The 20,917-nt window shown below is 29.0% G+C and overlaps 2 protein-coding genes across 2 annotated transcripts; one reads left to right on the top strand and one right to left on the bottom strand.

The window, feature by feature from the left end:
* The first annotated feature begins 419 nt into the window (after window positions 1–419).
* On the top strand, window positions 420–6,878 carry LOC123292820 (caseinolytic peptidase B protein homolog). The gene is made up of 9 exons (XM_044873534.1): window positions 420–451; window positions 1,378–1,644; window positions 3,326–3,519; window positions 3,579–3,805; window positions 3,866–3,980; window positions 5,030–5,208; window positions 5,290–5,605; window positions 5,949–6,139; window positions 6,477–6,878. The coding sequence occupies exons 1-9, from the start codon at window positions 420–422 to the stop codon at window positions 6,789–6,791; spliced, it is 1,836 nt and encodes a 611-aa protein (XP_044729469.1). The 3' UTR covers window positions 6,792–6,878.
* A 1,095-nt stretch (window positions 6,879–7,973) lies between these two features.
* Window positions 7,974–19,466, bottom strand: LOC123292819. The gene is made up of 7 exons (XM_044873533.1): window positions 19,226–19,466; window positions 18,173–18,457; window positions 16,316–16,636; window positions 14,433–14,958; window positions 10,289–10,435; window positions 8,844–9,064; window positions 7,974–8,783 (listed from the first exon to the last, which is right to left on the bottom strand). The coding sequence occupies exons 1-7, from the start codon at window positions 19,446–19,448 to the stop codon at window positions 8,071–8,073; spliced, it is 2,436 nt and encodes an 811-aa protein (XP_044729468.1). The 5' UTR covers window positions 19,449–19,466; the 3' UTR covers window positions 7,974–8,070.
* Window positions 19,467–20,917: the final 1,451 nt, after the last annotated feature.

Genomic DNA, 20,917 nt, shown 5'->3' with positions numbered 1-20,917 from the left:
GAGAGACAAAGAGGAAGTCCCTTTTTTCGGTCTCTTTTTTAACGGTCAATAATTCACTTAATGCGTTTCCTATGATTTTAAGCTTCTATGTTATATATTATCTCTTTGAGTTTATTAAATAATTATTTATAACATAAACATAACCTCAATTGTAAACTATATTCTCGCCGAGTAACAATCAAATGTTACTTAGATTTAAATTTAATTTTACTACATATTACTCAATTGATTTTAATTATATAATATCTCTGTGCAAAGAAAAAATCGGGCGAAATCATTTACGATAATATCTTCGATTTCTGTAATAGTGGCCCATTTTTGAACGTAAGGGCTTATAACTTTAGAACCCAACCAACTCCTCTTTAGTCGACAAACTCAATCCAACCAACTCGTAATTAAAACAAAAATTACATATAATAATGATTTTAAAAAAATTTGAGACTTCTGCCGGGTTCGAAGTAAGTAATCACTAAAATAAGAAGCAAAGTATGTGTCAGCCTAATGCATACTGTCGCGATACACTCTAAAAAATATTGCTATTTTTACTTTGCATTTTTAAACAAGTAATTTTTGGATAAGGCACCAAATTTATTTAGATAAAATAGATAATTGCCAATTGAGTGAGAGTTTATTCAGGCGATAAATCTGTATATAGAGGTAAAATTTCTTTGCATGTTAAGAGTTCTATCAAACCAAAATGACACTGAGCAAGAGATATATATGTATGTGCACTCATATCTACCCTCTCTCTCGCTCAGTGCCACTTTGGTTAGGTAGAACTAAATTACTATTAATTATTCAATCAAAAATTCATTGCTAACATGTTTTGTAATTTATTCTATTTAAACAATGTTTTCCTGAAGTCCTTATAAAGGAACGAAATGTGTCAACAAAGAATTTTTAATTAAAAAAAAAACAGTGGCTATACATAATATTATGCAACACATTTGTATCTGTGGCATTTTGTAGAGTATATTAAATTTGACAAAAATTCAGTTACATGAAATGGATATTTTTTACAAAAAATATGTAAAATCAGATTAAACGATTATAAATAAGGCCAGCGATTACAAGGTTGTAAGATTATTCCAAGTTTGGAATCAGAACGTGAGCAAACTGATTGTGAACCTCTGGTACAATTACCGTCAAATTTCTAGTACGTACGTCAAAGTATGAATATTTTCAATTTCTGGAAATTAATTCTTGAATTTTCATAAAAAATGTTTCGAAAAAAATTTATTCTTTCAAAATGAACAAAAAAGAAATTGTTGACTATGTTTAAAATCATATCATAATAATGTATAAATTTATCAAAATGAGCAATAAAATATTAAGAGGATTGCAAATAAAAAAGTTAAATCATATTTTCAATGTGAGACCGATCATCAAAAATAATAATCAGCAATTTTCATTAAATACTTACGTAAAGCATCACACATTTAAGTACAATTTAGTATTTTTTAATGGCTTAAATAAAATTTTCTTCAATCGATTTAATAATTCACGAAAAGACAGAAACTTTTTTGTTTTGTTTGCAACAAGTGCGTTAGGTTTGGTTTTAGCAACATGCGAAAGTAATGATAGCTATAATTATAAACGATTTTTTCGTGCTGCACAGTATGGAAATACAACAGAAATTAAACGGTATGCTTATTTTTTAAGGCTGAACCAAATTGAATTGTAGGATTACTAATTTAAAAAACAGTGCTTATGTTCCTTTATTAATGCTAATGTGTTGCCCAGCACGATTTTTCATTGCATCACTATGAATTTAACATTATTTCCGATGACGCTAACATACCGGGTTCCATAATTTTCACCTGAGATTTGATATGTATTTTATAACCGTAATATTTTTCATTCTTTTAGTAAATATTTTCAAAAAATACCATTTGAAACTTTCTAAAAATTAAAATGTATTCACCATTCAATATTAGACCCCTTATAAGCAATAATAAAACTAAATGATATATATGATATATCTGTGATAAATCTTGTCGTGAACATATAACTTTTCGGATAAGATAAAATAAATTGTAGATAAGTGTAGATAAGATGCAGTTTTAATAGTGCACACATATTTGCCATAATAAAAAGGAGGGAAATATTCACTTTATGTCGAGCCTATGTACTGTTATAAAAATAAAATTAAAAGAAAAAACATATCAAACTATTTAATCTCGATTTCTGTGAAAAATATCTCATATCTTCAGAATTAAAAATCGTATGATTATAAAATATATTTAAAATTGGAAGGGAAAATAGATGTTTCTAATATATATTAGCATTTTTATTATATGGATGGTACTTTACAAACATCGAGCTTTTTTCCAATGAATAATGGTCCTGAATTTTCGGTTACTTAGCGAAACTTCTAATCAAAAGCATATTGGACAGCCGCTTCTGCATTAACTTGCTTTTTTACCTTTAAAATTTGCCCTGGTCATTATAGTTCTTTATAATTGAAATAAGCCCAAAATAACCAAGTAAGGTTCTGTTTGTTTATGGATGCCTAACATGGTTTCATATCATGGAGGTTAGAGAGAAGGAGAACGATCGCTGTAGGAAATATTGTCCCAGAAATACGGGAAAAATAAATGAGGCGATACGATCGCTAAGTTGTCTCAATAAAATCGGGCTGTTGTGCGCTAATTTGAAATGATATATCAATTTATACATTATCAAACTAATTTCATCTACTTGTACTCATAAACAGCTAACTTCGCAGATACTACTTACCGACGACAGCGCGGCTGGTGGCTGAAAAATGAACTATAAATTCTACAAATTTCCAGGGACAAGCGCGCTATTGCTTTAGCGCGTAGCGATCGTTCTCCTTTTCTCTAACCTTCATGGTTTCATATAGAGCTGTAACAAATTGTATGCATCGAATACAGAGTAACGGGTACGTCATCTAGTACCGAGTACTGAAGCATAATTCACGAATTTATCTCGTTACTCGCAGTTTTCGTAACTCAAATTTTTTATTTAGAATGTATACACTTTGACTTATACAGATGAACTATAACTGACATAATATCTTACCAATTGAAAATTTATTAGGGTAATATGTAAGAAAAAGTAACGAGTACGGATACTCAATTTCTCCTTACTTTTATAGCACTAGTATCATAGTATGATGTTATCAATTTATATACATATAGATGTAAATTGATGTCAAACAAACAAACCGAGCCCAAATCAAAGTTGTATGTATACATATTAAATTTATAGTCCTCGAGCGGTTCCTAACTAAAATCCTAAAGTTTAATTAAATTATTTATTACATTACAATAATATTCAACAAATTTGAAAAACTTTACAGACTTATAAAAGAACAAAAGTTAAATCCTAATACAAGGCATTCGTTAGGATGGACGGCGTTAATGGTAGCTTCAGTTAATGGCAAAGTTGAATCGTGTAAAGCACTTTTAGAAAACGGTGCCGATCCAAATTTAGGAGACGATTTTATGAATGCTAATAAAACAGCAATGGAACGTGGATTACATTCTATTGATGGTAACTACATATATTACTTGAATTATTTTCCTATTTAATTCGAACAATTTCGTATGTAGTTTTAGTTCGCCGAGAAGAGGAATTTAATGACAAATTAAATAATCGAGCCATATTCAAAGGATTTACTGCGTTACATTATGCCGTATTAGCTGATAGTTTAGCAATAGTAAAATTATTATTAGAACATGGAGCTGACCCACGACAAGAAAATCATAATGGCCATCGACCTGAAATGTATGCTAGAGAAGGTGAAGTTCGTGTATTACTTCAAGAACATGCACAAAAGGTATAACTTTGTAGCAATAAAATAAATATTTTACGATTGTATATTTTTGGATATATTTAGTTTGAAGAAATTCAAAAACAAAAAGAAGCGGAAGAACGACGTCGTTTTCCTTTAGAACAACGGTTAAAACAATTTATTGTTGGTCAAGAAAATGCCATTACAGTTGTTGCATCTGGTAAAATATATTACTAATATTAACTTTGTTATTAACAGTGAATGAGAATTTTGATGATGCACTGATAATACTGAAATTTAGTGAAAACTACTATAATTAACATACTGGATGATGGGTCAGTTTTTTTAAGATATTTAACAGAAATCTGAACTTTAAACTCTAGTACAAATTGACTAATAGAGCCGATTCTTAAAATTTTGCCTAGCGTCAGGGATGGTTAGAGATATCGAAAAAAAACTATTAGAAAAAGTTGCTAAGTATATTTTTGTATACTCATTTATCGATTATCATGACATATACTCATTTATGATTTTCTGATTTCTACCCTGTATGACTGTGCAAAATTTCAAATCGATATTCCTATCAATAATGAAAACATGACGGTTTCTTCATCTTAAATGCGACACATTGTAGATAGATTGTACCCCAAAAAATGAACACCTGTTAAATGTCTTGATAAAAAAGACATATTCATGAATCGTATATTTCGGATTCAAAGTAAAGAAACATACCCTTCCTTTAAATAAATCAGAGATTGACTTCTTTAATGCTTTCTTCAAATGAAAAGAGGCTGTTTTGCCAACATTTTATAGAAATTCATGAATCCGACTTTTTTTATCAGAGGATGATTCAAGCTGTGGAAAGAAAGCATAAGAGCGACCAAAGAGTTAAAACGATACAAAACTTTCTTTATTGTTTGATCACTTTTACGCCATTGATTTCCCCTGTTTTTGGGTATTCTAAAAGTCAATTAATACATGATAACTCTAATTGGTGTATTCCCTGCAGTTTACCGTGACTGTACCAATCTAGCTTAAATCTAGTCCACACAATTCCTGTAAAGAAATTGTGATACATACAATTCCTTTTAATGTCTTATTTTTTTCATAATTCGGAAACTGTAATTATAAGCAGAAGCAAATTCATATTAAGAATATTCAGAAAAATATTTGAGTTCTTTTGTAGAATCAATTTCTTCAGAATTCACATTTATTGTAACTATAGAACTAAACAGACACCGGACTACCTTAAATGTTATGATTTTCTAGCAATTAGGCGTAAAGAAAATGGTTGGGCTGACGATGATCATCCATTAGTATTTTTATTTTTGGGGTCATCGGGTATTGGTAAAACTGAATTAGCTAAACAAATTGCATTTTACATTCACAAGGATAAACCGGCTGGGTTTATTCGACTGGATATGTCTGAATATCAAGAGAAACATGAAGTAAGTTTTTCTGGAATTATCAAAGAATTTTCAAAATTTTTATTTTATTTTGTTAAATCTAAATTTATGCATATTCTATAGGTTGCAAAATTGATTGGTGCACCACCAGGGTATGTAGGCCATGACGATGGCGGTCAACTGACAAAACAATTACGAAAGTGTCCAGGAGCAGTTGTACTATTTGATGAAGTCGATAAAGCTCATCCCGATGTATTAACAGTTCTTTTACAGTTGTTTGACGAAGGTCGTTTAACAGATGGCCAAGGAAAAACAATTGAATGTAAAGATGCCATTTTCGTAATGACATCGAATTTAGCTAGTCATGAAATTGCACAACATGCTTTAGATCTTCGAAAGGCTGTGGATGATATAAAAAAACAGCGTTTAAATGTTGATGGTAAGTGATTTTATTTTTCATTTTCGTCAAATACATTGGTTATCGGTTACTGATAATGAAGAACTTTTTATACACTTAGCCATATCATCATCTGATGGCTTACAAGATTCTCCGGTTAAAAAGTCTTAGGTTTGATTTCCATCCAAATGTGTATATTTCTTCATATCAGATATTGATCTCAGGATTATTCCAATTGTTCATACATGGTACGTAATGTCAGTCTAAGTAAACGCTAGCTGCTTTCGTTATTACACTTTAAAAAGAACCCTTACAAACGTAAATATATTACATTTACTATATTTATAAAGTAAATATATTACATTGACTTTTTTAAATTTTACAGAATTAGCCCTCATGGAGAAGGTATCCATTTCACGTAATTTTAAGGAAAAAGTAGTGCAGCCTATTTTAAAAGAGCATTTTAGAAGGGATGAATTTCTTGGACGTATCAATGAAGTTGTTTACTTTTTACCATTTTCACGATCTGAACTTTTAAAATTAGTAGGTCGAGAACTTGATATATGGGCAAAACGAGTAAGTTATTTAATAATTAGATTTATAAAAAAATTACCAAAATATCCGTTCACAATATACAATACACTAACTACTGAATCTACCTAGCCTAAAGAAGTCGAAGTTGTATTTTAAAAATTTATATGAATAATTAAATCCATTTATTTATTTACTAAAATAAAAATGTGACTTTTTAAATTTACTTGTAATTAAGAAACATACTAACCTGTAATAAAATGAATGTATTCCTTTTTTTTTTTTATGAACGACATTTTTAATAAGTCTTATTTTAAAACTTTCTATAAACATAATAAGAACTTTTTTTCTTGAATACTACTAATGGTATAAATTATTTTAGGCTCGACAAAAACATCATATTGAATTAAAGTGGGATCGTGAAGTTGAAGCAGCTTTAGCCGATGGTTATGACGTACATTATGGTGCGCGATCAATAAAATATGAAGTAGAACGTCGCGTTGTAAATCAATTAGCTGCCGCACATGAGCGTGGGATCATTGGAAAAGGTTCAAGTGTACATATATCAACGAATTTATCATCGGATGATTCTGGATCACCTATTATTAAATTACGTGTAAAAGTTCGTGGAAATAAAAATTATGTTGATATAGATGAAGTACCTGTAGCCAAAAATATGGGAGGATATTTTAGTTGAAATTTGTTTATTTGAATAAGTTAATATAATTTCTGTTGAATTTCGATTGTTCTTTTATTTTAATAAAATATTGTTATAAAATTTAAATTGTGTATATTCCGAGAGCTGGGTCTATTATGTGTATATAGATTTAAATGATATTGTGTGATAAGTTGACGTTTCTTCCAATGAGTTTTTATTACTTAATTTTAAGATGAAAATATTATAAATTCATCTAATTTGTTACTATTTTATTAAGTTCTGCTAAGGCTACTAGAGTTAAGTAGCGTGCTTTCTTTTTAAAGAGAGTTACAGTATTATTCTTACAAGATCATCTGTGTACTTTATTCATTGAATATTTATACACCCTGCTCTCAGACCACTATTTTCCCAAATAATTATTGCGATATTAATTTGTCAAAATAATAATTGAGATATATCGAAATTGGGTAAAAGGGCGAATTTGAATATCGAGTTCGTAAATGAGCAATATAGGTCAATTGGGTCTTGGATCCGTAGGACCCATCTTGTAAGCCGTTAGAGATAGAACAAAAGTTTAAATGTAAAAAATGTTTCTTATAAAAAAATAAACAACATTTCTTTGAAACATTTTTTTGTAAACATCACTGTTTACCCACGAGGGCGATAATTAGGTGCAAATTTTATAGTATATATTAATATAGAAATATCAGTCATGTGTGTGTGGCTATTTAAAAGTGGATATCTTTTTTTATTTACGTGACGTCAACAAACAAACGATTGCGTCATCAACACTGTCTATACATGGTATTTCAACAATTAACTCAGTCAATTGTTTGTTTTTACTTGTTAAACATGGTTTTATCAATGTTACCGATACAGTAAAATCAAAATATTACTTCAATGTTGAACAATTTACAATATTATAAATAAAATTTTAAATAAAAATTATTATGATTTAGGACATATATTGTATAAATTAGAACTATTATCGTTTTCACTTTCATAGTTCACTGAACTCTATGAAATAGATTTTTCCAAGTAGATTGTTCACTTCACTGATCGCTCGCCGACGACCTTGTGCGATGTGAATCCAACATTACAATAATTTTATTTTTAAAATACAACATTATTGTAACTAAAATAATTTTCCAAAGTTTTTGACTCCAAGGTATTAAATAGCCAAATCGCAGGGTCTGTAGGACGATCATATTAAATTTCGAATTTAATATTAAACCAATTTCATTTATTCATAATAAACATTAATGAAATCATTTGGAACTTTAACATAATCATTTTAACATAATTTTTTTCATTTTAATCATTTTAACATAATTTTAAGAAAGCGTATGGCATCAAATACAGCTAATTTTTCAGCCTCTTCTTTTGACAATCCAAATGCTGGTATTTCGTAATATGGATCCGATTGAATTTTTACAGACATACCAAACTTATTCGATACAGCACTAGGTAATTCCTCAACTGAATAAGTAATTTCTAATGCATTTAACGTATTTTCTAATTTCTTTTCTATACTTTCTTCTTCTTCACTTTCTAATATAGCTTTTGCGTTAGATAATAATTCCGCATCTAATTCATGAAATGAATGTGGATAATCACATATTCTTCGACTTAAATTTACTGTTGGTTGACCCTTACATTCATCACGTTTATCCATTGCTTCTTGATCACACGTTGACAATTCTTCATAAGGTACAATTATTCCACCACAATCCACGGTATCAATTAAACATTGTAACATTTTCTTTGAAACAGATTGTTTAGCTAGTTTTTTGGTATTTTGTGTAGCTGTACATTTTACAGACGCTACCGAACATGACATTGTAAATTTTCTTGCATGCGGTGGTCCAATGTCAGAAATGATATCAAATTTTGGATCAGGTAATCGTTTCTCCGCACAAAATTCCTTTAATTGGCCGACAAAGTTCACTTGAAATTTATCAAAACTATCGGGACTATCTCGGCGTGGACTAGAATGTAAGTATCCATATTCATTATCTGGTGAATATAACCCTACAAATATTTTACAATTAAGACTTTTTTCTATTGAAATTTAAATATAAAATTTCTTGCCTAATTCTGCTAGTTCTTTTAAAGCATTTTTAGCAGCATCGTGTTTTGCTTCTTTTTTTGATCGTCCAATACCGATGGCTGTCACTGGATTTGCCCTCACAACGAATTCAAATACAGGATCGTGAGTTCCGCCTGATTGGCGTGTTAAATTAAATTCTAGTGTCCCTTTTCGTTTAACCATAAATTCTTGTAATATCATAACGGGTGTTTTATTCGCCATCCTATTAAAATTAAAAACAAACACTTTTCAAAAAAAATCTTATATCAGTAACACCAACATTTTAATAATTATTTACCTACGCCGTACATGGAATCATAAATCTTTGAAATACGCGTACCGCAAATATATGCGTATCGCATACACTTAGTTCGAGTCCAACAATTTTCACATAATTTTTGATTTGTGATGCGTTTAATTTGTAAATTATAATTAATAACTTTTAACCGAAGTAAGCCGTCTTTGATGAAATATGTTATTCTAGGATGAGGGAATTTTTTATAGTGAGTGCGCCATTCGCCGAATTAAAAATTAACAAATTAAAGGCATAATCACAAATTAAAAGCTATATGTGACCATTGTTGGATTCGAACTAAGTGTGCGATACGCGCGCATGTATTCCGCAGAGAATAGACTGTACGTTCCTATCTAACTGTACAGTAAATAAAAGCAGAAATTAATAAAACAGACAAATATATAAGACTTTATGTATTTTTTATTTTTTTTGCATTGTAAATTAAATATACCATTGTTAATGGCTGTATAGCAGTAGCTAAAGCCAGTTTTAAATTTAAAAAAAATAAATATTTATATATATAAGACGGCCAGTTGATGTTCTCTATGTATATGATACAAAGACAAGTATTGGCCTTCTTGCGGTCAATTTCTTGAGGAAATTGCTAATCCATTCTCTATGTCTGTTATTCACATATGATATCAGTGGCACAGTACCTACTTAAGTTTTATACTTTTATAGTGTAGAACAGACTTTATTTAAAATACATCCCCTCCAGGACCCACAAAAAATAAATTTTTATTGTGGGTCCTGAAGTGGATATATTTTAACAAAATGCATAATACAGCCCACAGAAATGCTCATCTTTATTTGAATAAAAGACTTTATTTGTTTTTAGAATATGATTCATGGTTTGGTAAATAATTAAAAATCATGATTTGACATTGTGCTATTTGAAATTATTTGTAATTTACCTTTAATTTTGAACCTTTTTCGTAAAATAAAAAATTAATTTTTAACATGAATTTCGCATAACCACCATTCCCCAAAGCATAGATTAGACTCAATATATTAAACTTAACAATGAAAATTTTTTAATACTGTATTTTTATATTTCGCTAAAAACTACTCCAAAATTAGTTTTAAAAAATTCCAAGTATTTAAAAAAAATAAAATTAAACTAACTATTTCAATATTATATAAAATACTTACTGCGTCCTTTGTTTTTTAACGAATTTTTTTGTATCTTCTAATGAATTTTCCCGTTTTGTAGACATATTATTTCGCGGATAATATATTATTTTAACTTCTAATGAAGTCATACGAAACAGTAAAAAAAATTCCTCACATAACCTCGTACTAATGATTATTTTATAAAATCATTTTAAGCCTTGGTGTTAAATGAATATTTAAAAAAAGAACGCAATTTAAGTGTATGAACCACTAGTAAAATTCAATTAATAAATAATTTTTCCTTTAAAATTACATTCCAATTACAACAGAGTGCACCTATGCGGGGAAGTCCCCTAATGTTATTCATACAATATTTTACGATACGATATTCAAACGAGGCTATTCCGTATGTTTCCATGGTCAGAGGCGTAATCAGATGAAGTGTCAAGCCAACTGTTTAGTTCTGTTTTATTATAAATCGACTTTTTATATTTAAAGATTTATGAATAAAACCTTTTGACCTGCTGTCAAAGTAGAGTCATCAGTTTTTAATTTTGAGTGAAGTTCCTGTATATAAAGATTAATGAAATCCTGTCAAAATATTGGGCTGTGTGTATTTTAATTTAAGACATGAGTTATAAGAACAGAGACTATATCCTTTACTGATATATTCTCTGCATAAGAATTAGTTATGGGATTTTAATGTTAAGAAAATACTGCAGTGAAATAAATACTGTTTGAAATACTGTGAAATAAACTGTTTCCTGAAAATGAATGTTTATCTTACATAAAGACTTATTTATCTTACATAAAGTCGACTGGAATAATTTTGGCAATTAAAATCGTTTTAGTTTTTTCACACAGAAAAAAGTATGAGCTTTCAAAAAACTAGCTTTTGTAAATAGGAAATTAAATAATGTTATAAGTAGGGTCAAAATCTTCTTTAATTTCCTATTTAGAAAAGCTAGTTTTTTGAAAAAAGCTCATACTTTTTTTCTGTATGAAAAAACAAAAACGATATATATACTTATATATTTATATCTTAGTCTATAATGTAAGTATAAAAAAAAAATGTATGGTATATAATGTTATAAGTAAGGTCAAAATCTTCTTTAATTTCCTATTTACAAAAGCTAGTTTTTTTAAAAAAGCTCATACTTTTTTCTGTATGAAAAAACAAAAACGATTTTAATTGCCAAAATTATTCTAGTCGACTTTATCTAAGATAAACAAGGACACAACTATAACTTTCACATTCATTTTCAGGAAAAAGTTTATTTCACAGTATTTCAACAGTTGATGAAAAATGGATACAGTTTATTTCTAATGCAACCTCATACCTTAAATAATGATTTTTTTCTTCTTTTTATACCATGTATAAATGAAATATACATAGTATATTAAGTTTAGTCCCAAGTTTGTAACGCTTAAAAATATTGATACTACGAAAAAAAATTTGGTATAGGTGTTCATAGAATCATCTAATTAGTCCATTTCCGATCGTCCGTCCGTCGAAAAACGAAAAATGATATCAAGCTGAAATTTTTACAGCGTGCTCAGGACATAAAAAGTGATGTCAAGTTCGTAAATGGGCAACATAGGACAAATGGGTCTTGGGTCCGTAGGACCCATTTTGTAAACCGTTAGAGATAGAACAAAAGTTTAAAATATGTAAAAAATGTTCCTTATAAAAAAATAAACAACTTTTGTTTGAAATATTTTTTCGTAAACATCACTGTTTACTCGTGAGAGCGGAAATTAGGCACAACTTATATAGTATGTATTATATGGGAATATCAGTTATGCATGTGTGACGTGTATGTATGTGTAATGTGACAGTGTAATCAACACAGTCTATATATGGTATTAAAAAATTAATTCAATCAATTGTTTGTTTTCACTTGTTATATCAAAGTTTTAACATAGAAAATGGAACAAAATAAACGTCAAAATGAGTTTACAGATCTCAATTGTTGTTGAAAAAGTAAAAGAAAGCCGGAAATTCATTTGTCCAGGTTTATCTAGATCAAGAGAAAACATACAACAATATAAAATACGAACCACTAAAGGGAACTATGTTAAGGTTAAATTTAGAACAACTTACTTTCATAAAGAATAATGAAAATTAAACGAAAAAAATTTGAAAAATATAGAAATCTATTTAAAAAAATTTAAAAATTATAAATGAAAAAAATTGCAATACAATCAAGGTTGTTATGAAAGTAGAAAGGAATCTCATTGCCACTTCCCCAAGAACATATATCAGGACGTAAATCGAAAGTGGAGACAGTAGCAGGAAAAAAGGGCCCTATCTGAGCGAGTCGGTCGTTGCGTACTTTGTACTGCGCATCAGGCTGTCTTTTGTTTGAGAGCCTGATAAGCGCCATTAAAAATTGCATTTTCTTCATAACAACCTTAACTATTCAAACTTAAAATTTTTTTTTTAATAGGTAATTTACAACATATAATACTTTATTATATATAAAAATTTAGGTAATTATAAATATAACAACAATTTTACTTAACAATTTTAAATTATCCAACAATAAATATATAGTTATTTCTAATTAGTAATTTTATCACAAAAATTTTCTTTTTTAATAATATATATATAACATCCTTACTTTGACTTTTATAATATATAGGGATTAATATTGTTTTTATTACATTATCGTAAAAATATTTTTCTTCATGAACTGGACTTCTGGCATTTTAAAATGTCAATTAATTTTGTTATATATTTCATTTTTTTGTCAAAAGCAGATTGTGGTTAGTCTCAATAAGTTATATTACAAATAAATAAACGTGCCAGTCAAGGTCCACCATCAACGGGGTACCTCAAAAGCTTTTCGGGACTTTTATCAAAATAGGCGATACTAAATTTTGAATCTTTACAGGCAACTGCTTAAGGTGGGCTTATCACAACTGTATCGTCTATTTTGATAGAAGTCCCGAAAATCTTTTGAGGTACCCCGTTGATGGTGGCCAAGATCGACACGTTTATTTACTTGTAATATAACTTATAGAGACTAACAAGAATCTGTTTTTGATAAAAAAATTAAATATAACAACAAAATTAATTGACATTTTAAAGTAAATCAGAAGCCCAATTCATGAAGAAAAATATTTTTACGATAATGTAACAAAAACAATATTAATCCCTATTTATAATAAAAGTCAAAGTAAGGATGTTTGTTTGCTACGCTTTCACAAATGCCAATGAATGGATTTGAATGAAATTGCACAATAATATAGCTCATACATCAAAATAACACATGAGCTATAAATTAAAAAGAAATGTTTAAAAAAAATTATAAACATAAATTTTGTCTATGACATTTCATAACGCCATCTTTGAGCATTATTTTGAACCATTAGGTAATTAATCATTTCTATAATACAATTCATGGAATTTATTTCCAGATACATGGCCACCTTTTCTGATATACTTAATGAATCAAGACTATATAATTTACATATTTTTTACTTGTGTAAGCAATACCTACCACTATTTCGAGTGTTATGGATGGGGATAAGTAAGAGCAAGAAATGTGGAGGCTGTCTTTACTTTTAAGCCCAGCGAAGCGGGTGGGTATCAAGCTGGTATATCATAAATGTGAAAGTAAGGTTGTTTGTACCGCTTTCACGCAAAAACTATAGAATGGATTTGAATGAAACTTGGCAATAAAATATAGCTCATACATCAGAAAAACACATGAGCTATAAATTATAAAAATATATTTATTGTTTTGACATTTCACAAAATAGGGTGAAGGAGATACAATTTATGGACATCTGTTCAACTAAGGTTATCAAAAAAATTACCAATACTTTTACCTCTGTAAAACAATCGAAGAAGTGTTTTTTGATTATTACATATTCATTGAAAAGAAATAGTTTAATTAAAAGAATCATTTTTACATAATACAAAAAAAATTGTTTGTTAAACGATTAGTTTTAGTCCTATTTTCAATTTATTTATTTCTATTTTTTAAGCAATAGTTCATATGTTTCTAAGCAAATTAATTTTTTTGTTAGAAGTATGTTTGATAACCTTGGTTGAACAGGTGTCCATAATTTGTTTCTCCTTCAGTCTGTTTGTTTCATATTATTTTAATTACTTTTTAATGATCTTTGAAAGCTATTTAAGGACAAAAACGCAGGTGAAGCTGGGCTTAAAAGCTAGTTTAACATAATGTCCAAAAATGTAAATGTATTTAAAATTACATTCTGCTCAGCTTCTTCCTTTGATTTGCCGATTCCTGCAATTACATGAATCGGATTCGTTTTAATTTTAATTGTAAATCCAAAATTTTCTATTTCTTCGCACGGTAATACTTCTATATTATAATTAAATTCTAAAGCTTGCATAACAATTCTTAATTTTATTTGTAAATCATTTTCATCATAATTATGTAAAACATTTTTCGCATTTTTAATTATTTGTGGATCTAATCTTTTTAATACATTATGATATTCATATATTGAAACTGAATTGATATCATCTGATAGGCCTTTTAATTCATTGCGTTTATGTATTATATCAGAATCGGTAACATCATTTTCATAATTATCACTTATATTTAACTTATCTAGTAAATTTGGTAAAGTTTCTTCGCAATATGTTTCACCTTCACAGTAGCTAGATATTCCACTATCATTACAGTATGCTGAATTTGCAGTATTATCAAGTGAGTTTGGATGGAAGCCTAAATAAAATCGTTAGAATAATTTTTAGTCTAATCATAAGAACATTTTCATATGGCACGATTGGATACTGAGATGTATTAGATGATCCTTTTTAGCATGTAGTAAAGCGTCTGAACTTTACACAATTCAGAGGGGAAATTAGTTATATGTGAATTATATACTTAAAAAATTTAACATTTTTTTTAGAAAAAATAAAATTCAATTCAAAATAAAATTTTTTCACTACTACCTACAGTTTCATTTTGTATTTAACTCGAATTTAGTTTTGATTTTAGAAATTTTTTTGTGATTTTTTTTAACCTTTTTATACCATGCATATATGAAATACATACAATATTAAGTTTAGTCCCAAGTTTGTAACGCTTAAAAATAATGATGCTAGGAAAAAAATTTTGTCATAGCTGTTCATAAAATCACCTGATTAGTCCATTTCCGGTTGTCCGTCCGTCTGTGGACACGATAACTCAAAAACGAAAAAAGATATCGAGCTGAAATTTTTACAGCGTACTCAGGACGTAAAAAGTGAAGTCAAGTTCGTAAATAAGCATCATAGGTCAATTGGGTCTTGGGTCCGTAGGACCCATCTTGTAAACCGTTAGAGATAGAACAAAAGTTTAAATGTAAAAAATGTTCCTTATAAAAAAATAAAAAACTTTTGTTTGAAACATTTTTTTGTAAACATCACTGTTTACCCACGAGGGCGTTAATTAGGTGCAAATTTTATAGTATGTATTAATATAGGAATATCAGTTGTGTGTGTGTCTATTTAAAAGTGAATATTTTTTGTTATTTACGTGACGTCAAAAAAACAAACGATTGCGCATCAACACTGTCTATACATTTTTGTATGTGTAATGTGATAAAGAAATCAACACTGATTATGCATGGTATTTCAACAATTAACTCAGTCAATTGTTTCTTTTCACTTGTTTTATTCTTTTTTCAGTGTGGTGATGGTATACATATATTATATATGAACTGAACAAAATTCTTAATTTATAAAAGGCTATTTTATTTATAATACCGAGTACCGTAGACACACGTACACCCTTCCCAAAATGCAAAATACGCCGTAAAATATGAAACTTGAAATCTCGAATAAGTAGTAAATTTGCCACGGCGGATCGATGAGACGTATTCTCAGCTTCCTATCCTGAAAGTGGGTTATTCAAACTAATCTCTCGTAGCTGGTAAGAGGCAATGGCATACTTTAAATTAGAAAATTGTTCTTTACAAAATAATCAAAGGTTTTTTTTGAAAATAGTTTGAATTTTAGAGAAGTTGTACGAGTGGTCTAGAAGCTCTCGGTATAAAATTATGTATATAGAATTTTCTAATTAATTAAAAATTGATTACCTTTTTCCTTTAACTTGTCTAATGCATTTTTTGCAGCGGTTTGTTTAGCCTCTTTTTTAGTTTTCCCAACACCGGTAACTACAATATCTTTTACTTTTACAGTGTACTCAAACGTTGGATTATGTTGTGGTCCATCACTTTTTGTTAATTTAAATTCAGGTAAAACACCATCCCGCGAAAAACAAGTGTTCAATATAGATACTGGTGTAAACGTGCTACCATCACATGAATTATCTAGTGTTTCTGATGAGGTGTCGGTTTTATCTACATTTGTTTCATTCTTTATAAATTTTACTTGATTTTCAGCTAATTCACCTCCTTCTGAAAATGTTAAATCCGTTTTGAAACCTTTTCAAAATATTTCTAACCTCGGTCAAGTTTTGAAACAGTATCAAGTCTGTTTTAAAGCAGTTTTTGAACAAGTTTTAATTTTTTGACTAATTGGAGACCGCGGTACAAAGTTACACAATAGTATCATTTGTGAATCCAACAAAGCTTTTTAACTGTTTTAAATTTTCTACAATTTTGATTCTTATTTCGTTTTAAAAGAAAAAAGAAAATTTTTGTACAATAAATATATGAATTCTTCGCATTTCTTCATCCCATTTCAAACATATAGATGTGAGAAAGGAATAATAAGAATTGCGATACTCATTTTGTAACTAACTAGTTTGTTAACAAACAAGTAAAATTGGAAACATGTTCACTTTAATAACTAAATAACCATATTGTTCGCGTTTTAAAGTTATGCATACCTCCCCCCTCCTTGAATTTTCCCTATCCCTTTTTATGACATGCTCTGTACAATGTTTGAATTATCACTTGCTATAATACGGTCATATAATCGATTTTTTTTTTGCATGCAATCCAAGTTCATGGGAAATTTTAATGATAGTAACTTTTTTAAATATTTAAAATTTGAAAGATAAGTTTCAAACTAAAATTATTAGAAATAGTATCCTCGAAAATTTTTGGCAAGAACATAAAAATCTAAATACTAAAACCAATATTTACGAAAATAATTCAACTCTCATGTGAAATTGAAGATACTCTCTCTTATATATTTCACGGAGGGTGAAATTTTTCATTAAAATATCCCAGAATCTCTCTTTTTTCGTCAATCTATATATATAAAAAGAGAGTGTTTGTTTGTATGTCCCCGATTTTCCCTAAAACTAACCATTGACCTTCGGTAGGGGATTATGTCATTGGGTAGCCCTTAGGCTCCCATTGTGAATAAGGGAGTTTGGTGGGGGTGGAATTAAAAATGATCTAGAAATTCATAGAAAATAGATTAAAAAAATAGTTCTAATAGTACAATAAGAAATTCTGGAATGTTCCATGGATTTCTATCGAATTTTCTAGAATTTTCTCGAACATTCTGGAATGTTCTATGGATTTCTATCGAATTTTCTAGAACTTTCTCGAATATTCTCGAATGTTGTATGGATTTTTATTGAATTTTATCAAACTTTCTCGAACAATCTGGAATGTTCTATGGGTTTCTGTCGAATTTTCTAGAATTTTCTCGAACATTCTGGAATGTTCTATGGATTTCTATCGAATTTTCTCGAACATTCTGGAATGTTCTATGGATTTCTATCGAATTTTCTATAACTTTCTCGAATATTCTGGAATGTTCCATGGGTTTCTATCGATCTTTCCCTTTACTTTTCCGTACACACAGAGAGTGTAGACATAATATTGGGATCGGCCAAAAAAAATCTTACTGTTCCGTACACACAGAGAGAATTAAAAAAAAGTCTTTCATTTAACAATTTTGATATTTAAATGTGCAAAAACAACCCAGCGAAGCGGGTTTAACAGCTAGTATTACTATATTATTATATTTAATACCTAGATTGTTCAGTTTTATTAATGCATTCTTTGCAGCATTATGTTTTGCATCACGTTTTGTACGTCCTTGACCAAAAGAAGTTATGTTGTTTACACGTACAACATACTCAAAAATTGGCTTATGACTTTCACCAGCTACTTTGATTAGATCATATACAGGAGAGAAACCCTTTTTAATCATTATTTCTTGTAATATTGATACAGGTGATTGCGTCGTATTTTCCAATCCATTACTTCCTATACAAGTTTTACTTTCCTTGCAGCTGGAAACTGTATTTAATGCACCTTAAAAAACAATTTTTTTTAAATACCATTCAATAACATTTGACATAGCTGAGAATGAAGACAATTCCACAAAATTTCTGGGTTAATTGTTACAGGATGGCGGACCGTTAAAAAGTCCGATAACATAATTATTGAAAGGTAAATGATAGCCAAAGCGGTGATTGCCGTGGAATTATCACATGAGGATTGAAATTACTTGTTATAGGCTTAATTTTATCTGTTATAGGCTAATTTTTTGTTTATTAATCATTTTCCTTCTGTCATTCAAGAAAATCGTGATTGTTTTATTTCGCAAACTGATAAGCTGTTTGTTCATGTATCAAATATCCAAATATGAAATTTCATACAAAAATTACATACCGGATGCTAAAAAACAGCATTTTAAACTAACCTTAAATTGTTTACCAAGATTCTCGAACATTATTCATTGAAATTTCGACAGTTCGCATGTGATCCCCTTGGATATCGCTTGAATAATGTTCCAGCATCTTAGCAAACAATTTAAGATCAGTTTTCAATATTTACTAACTGTTTTTTTTTATCATACTCAAGAAACACCCGATATAATTATTGCCTGTAACTTGAAATTAGAATATTTGAGACATGAACAAACACATTATCCCATCAGTTTTTGAAATAAACCACTGCCTAATATACTTTTCTGATTTTTGCAATTTTGTAATTTGAATTGCTTCTCTATTCCAAAATACGAGGCGAGAGCTCCCGATTTTGGAAGCCAAGTATATTATAAGTATGAAAAATACGTACCTTCTTCATTTAATTGTTTTAAAGCATTCTGTGCAGCATTATGTTTCGCCTCTTGTTTTGTCTTAGCACAACCAGTAGCAGTTATAGAACCTGCACGGACTACATATTCAAATACTGGATTATGACTGGGCCCCGAAGTTCTTTCTAAATCATATACGGGTAGAGAATAACCATTTTTTACCATTTGTTCTTGTAATATTGATACTGGGGTTTTAAGATCCATATTGTAGAACGCTCAGATTCAATCTGCAGAACAAAAAATATTAAGAGAAATTTCTAGAAGCCTGCTGCATCTGTAAATTACGAAACCATTCTTAATATTACAAATGTTTGTTTATGTTAGATAAAAATAATTTTAAAAATACAATCGTGATAACATAAAATAGTGCGTTTCATAATTTTCTATTTATGCAATCAATGTCACGCGTATCCTGCGGATAAAAATATTATTTTATCACTAATCAATCAATTCAAAAATTTATAGTTAATGATTTTAATTTTTCTCTGTGGCACCAAAGTGGCACTGCGAAAGAGATATTTATGTATGTTCACTCATATTTACACTCTCTTTTGACCAGTGCCACTTAATTGTTTTGATAGAAATATACCTCATAAGATTTGTTAATGGTTTCAGCCGGCTACAACACTTCAGTCTTTAAATACTTTTGTACCAAAAATACTTTTTACATAAAATTCTAAGTAAAAAACCAGTTTTCTCAGAATAAAACATTGTTTATTATAATGCAGAAAATGTTAAATAAACAAAAATTGTTTAACAAACAAAATAATATCTGGGTTAATTGTTACAGGATGTTAAAATAATATAAATATTATTCTTACCACTTTTAATTATGAAATGCAATTGCAATAAATGAAGATGAAACTGTTGTTATTATGATCAGAGAATATATCGGTAAAGATATAGTCTCTGAGTGTTATGCCTTAAGACTGAAAATTTAAACTGATTTCTAGTTGCAACACGTAATCCTAAAACACACATTCTCATTGGTACTTATTAGTCAGCAGCATGTAATACTTCCACTTGCTACTTCCATGATCAATTTACACTGATAACTTAAATATGTAAAAAAAATGAAAATCGAATGTGCGACGGCAATCAATATAGCTATTAATAGATTGAACAGTGGCGCTAGTTCTGAGGAGGTGGAGACGTGTTTCTGGGGGGAGTGCCCCAATTGTTTTAGTTGATATTTGAAAAATATCTCGCTCAATTATCAAACGAGTTCGATTTTTTTTTTGTTAAAATGACTTGAGAAACTGATTCTTTCCCAAATCGGAGAACATCTTTCCAATTTTTTGCTTTCTTGAAAAAAAAAATTGAGAAAATGACCAAACAAAATTTTGTTTCGAAATTTGATCAAACTTTAAATGTATAAGATAGAGCAGAAGCTACAATTTACTCTCTCTGGATCCGCGTTTGATTTAAATTTTGAAATCTATTTCTAAAATTCCCATTCTGTAGGTTTATTAATTTATAATGCTATTATCTCCCATTAAAAATATTTTAAAACATCACTTGTTACATGTTACATTTATGGAAGTAATAGTCATGATTGTCAAATTGGAAATCATAAAAAGAAAAATAATTTTTATGTAGTAATAGAGAATATAAGGGGAATTATCAACTTTTTAAATCTTCTATATAAATTGGAATATTCTAGAATATTTTGT

Source organism: Chrysoperla carnea, chromosome 2 (genome assembly GCF_905475395.1).
Source record: "Chrysoperla carnea chromosome 2, inChrCarn1.1, whole genome shotgun sequence".
In the NCBI taxonomy this organism is placed as follows: Eukaryota; Metazoa; Arthropoda; class Insecta; order Neuroptera; family Chrysopidae; genus Chrysoperla; species Chrysoperla carnea.
The sequence above is the reverse complement of the archived record's forward strand: the minus strand, read 5'-3'. Positions and strand labels throughout refer to the sequence as shown.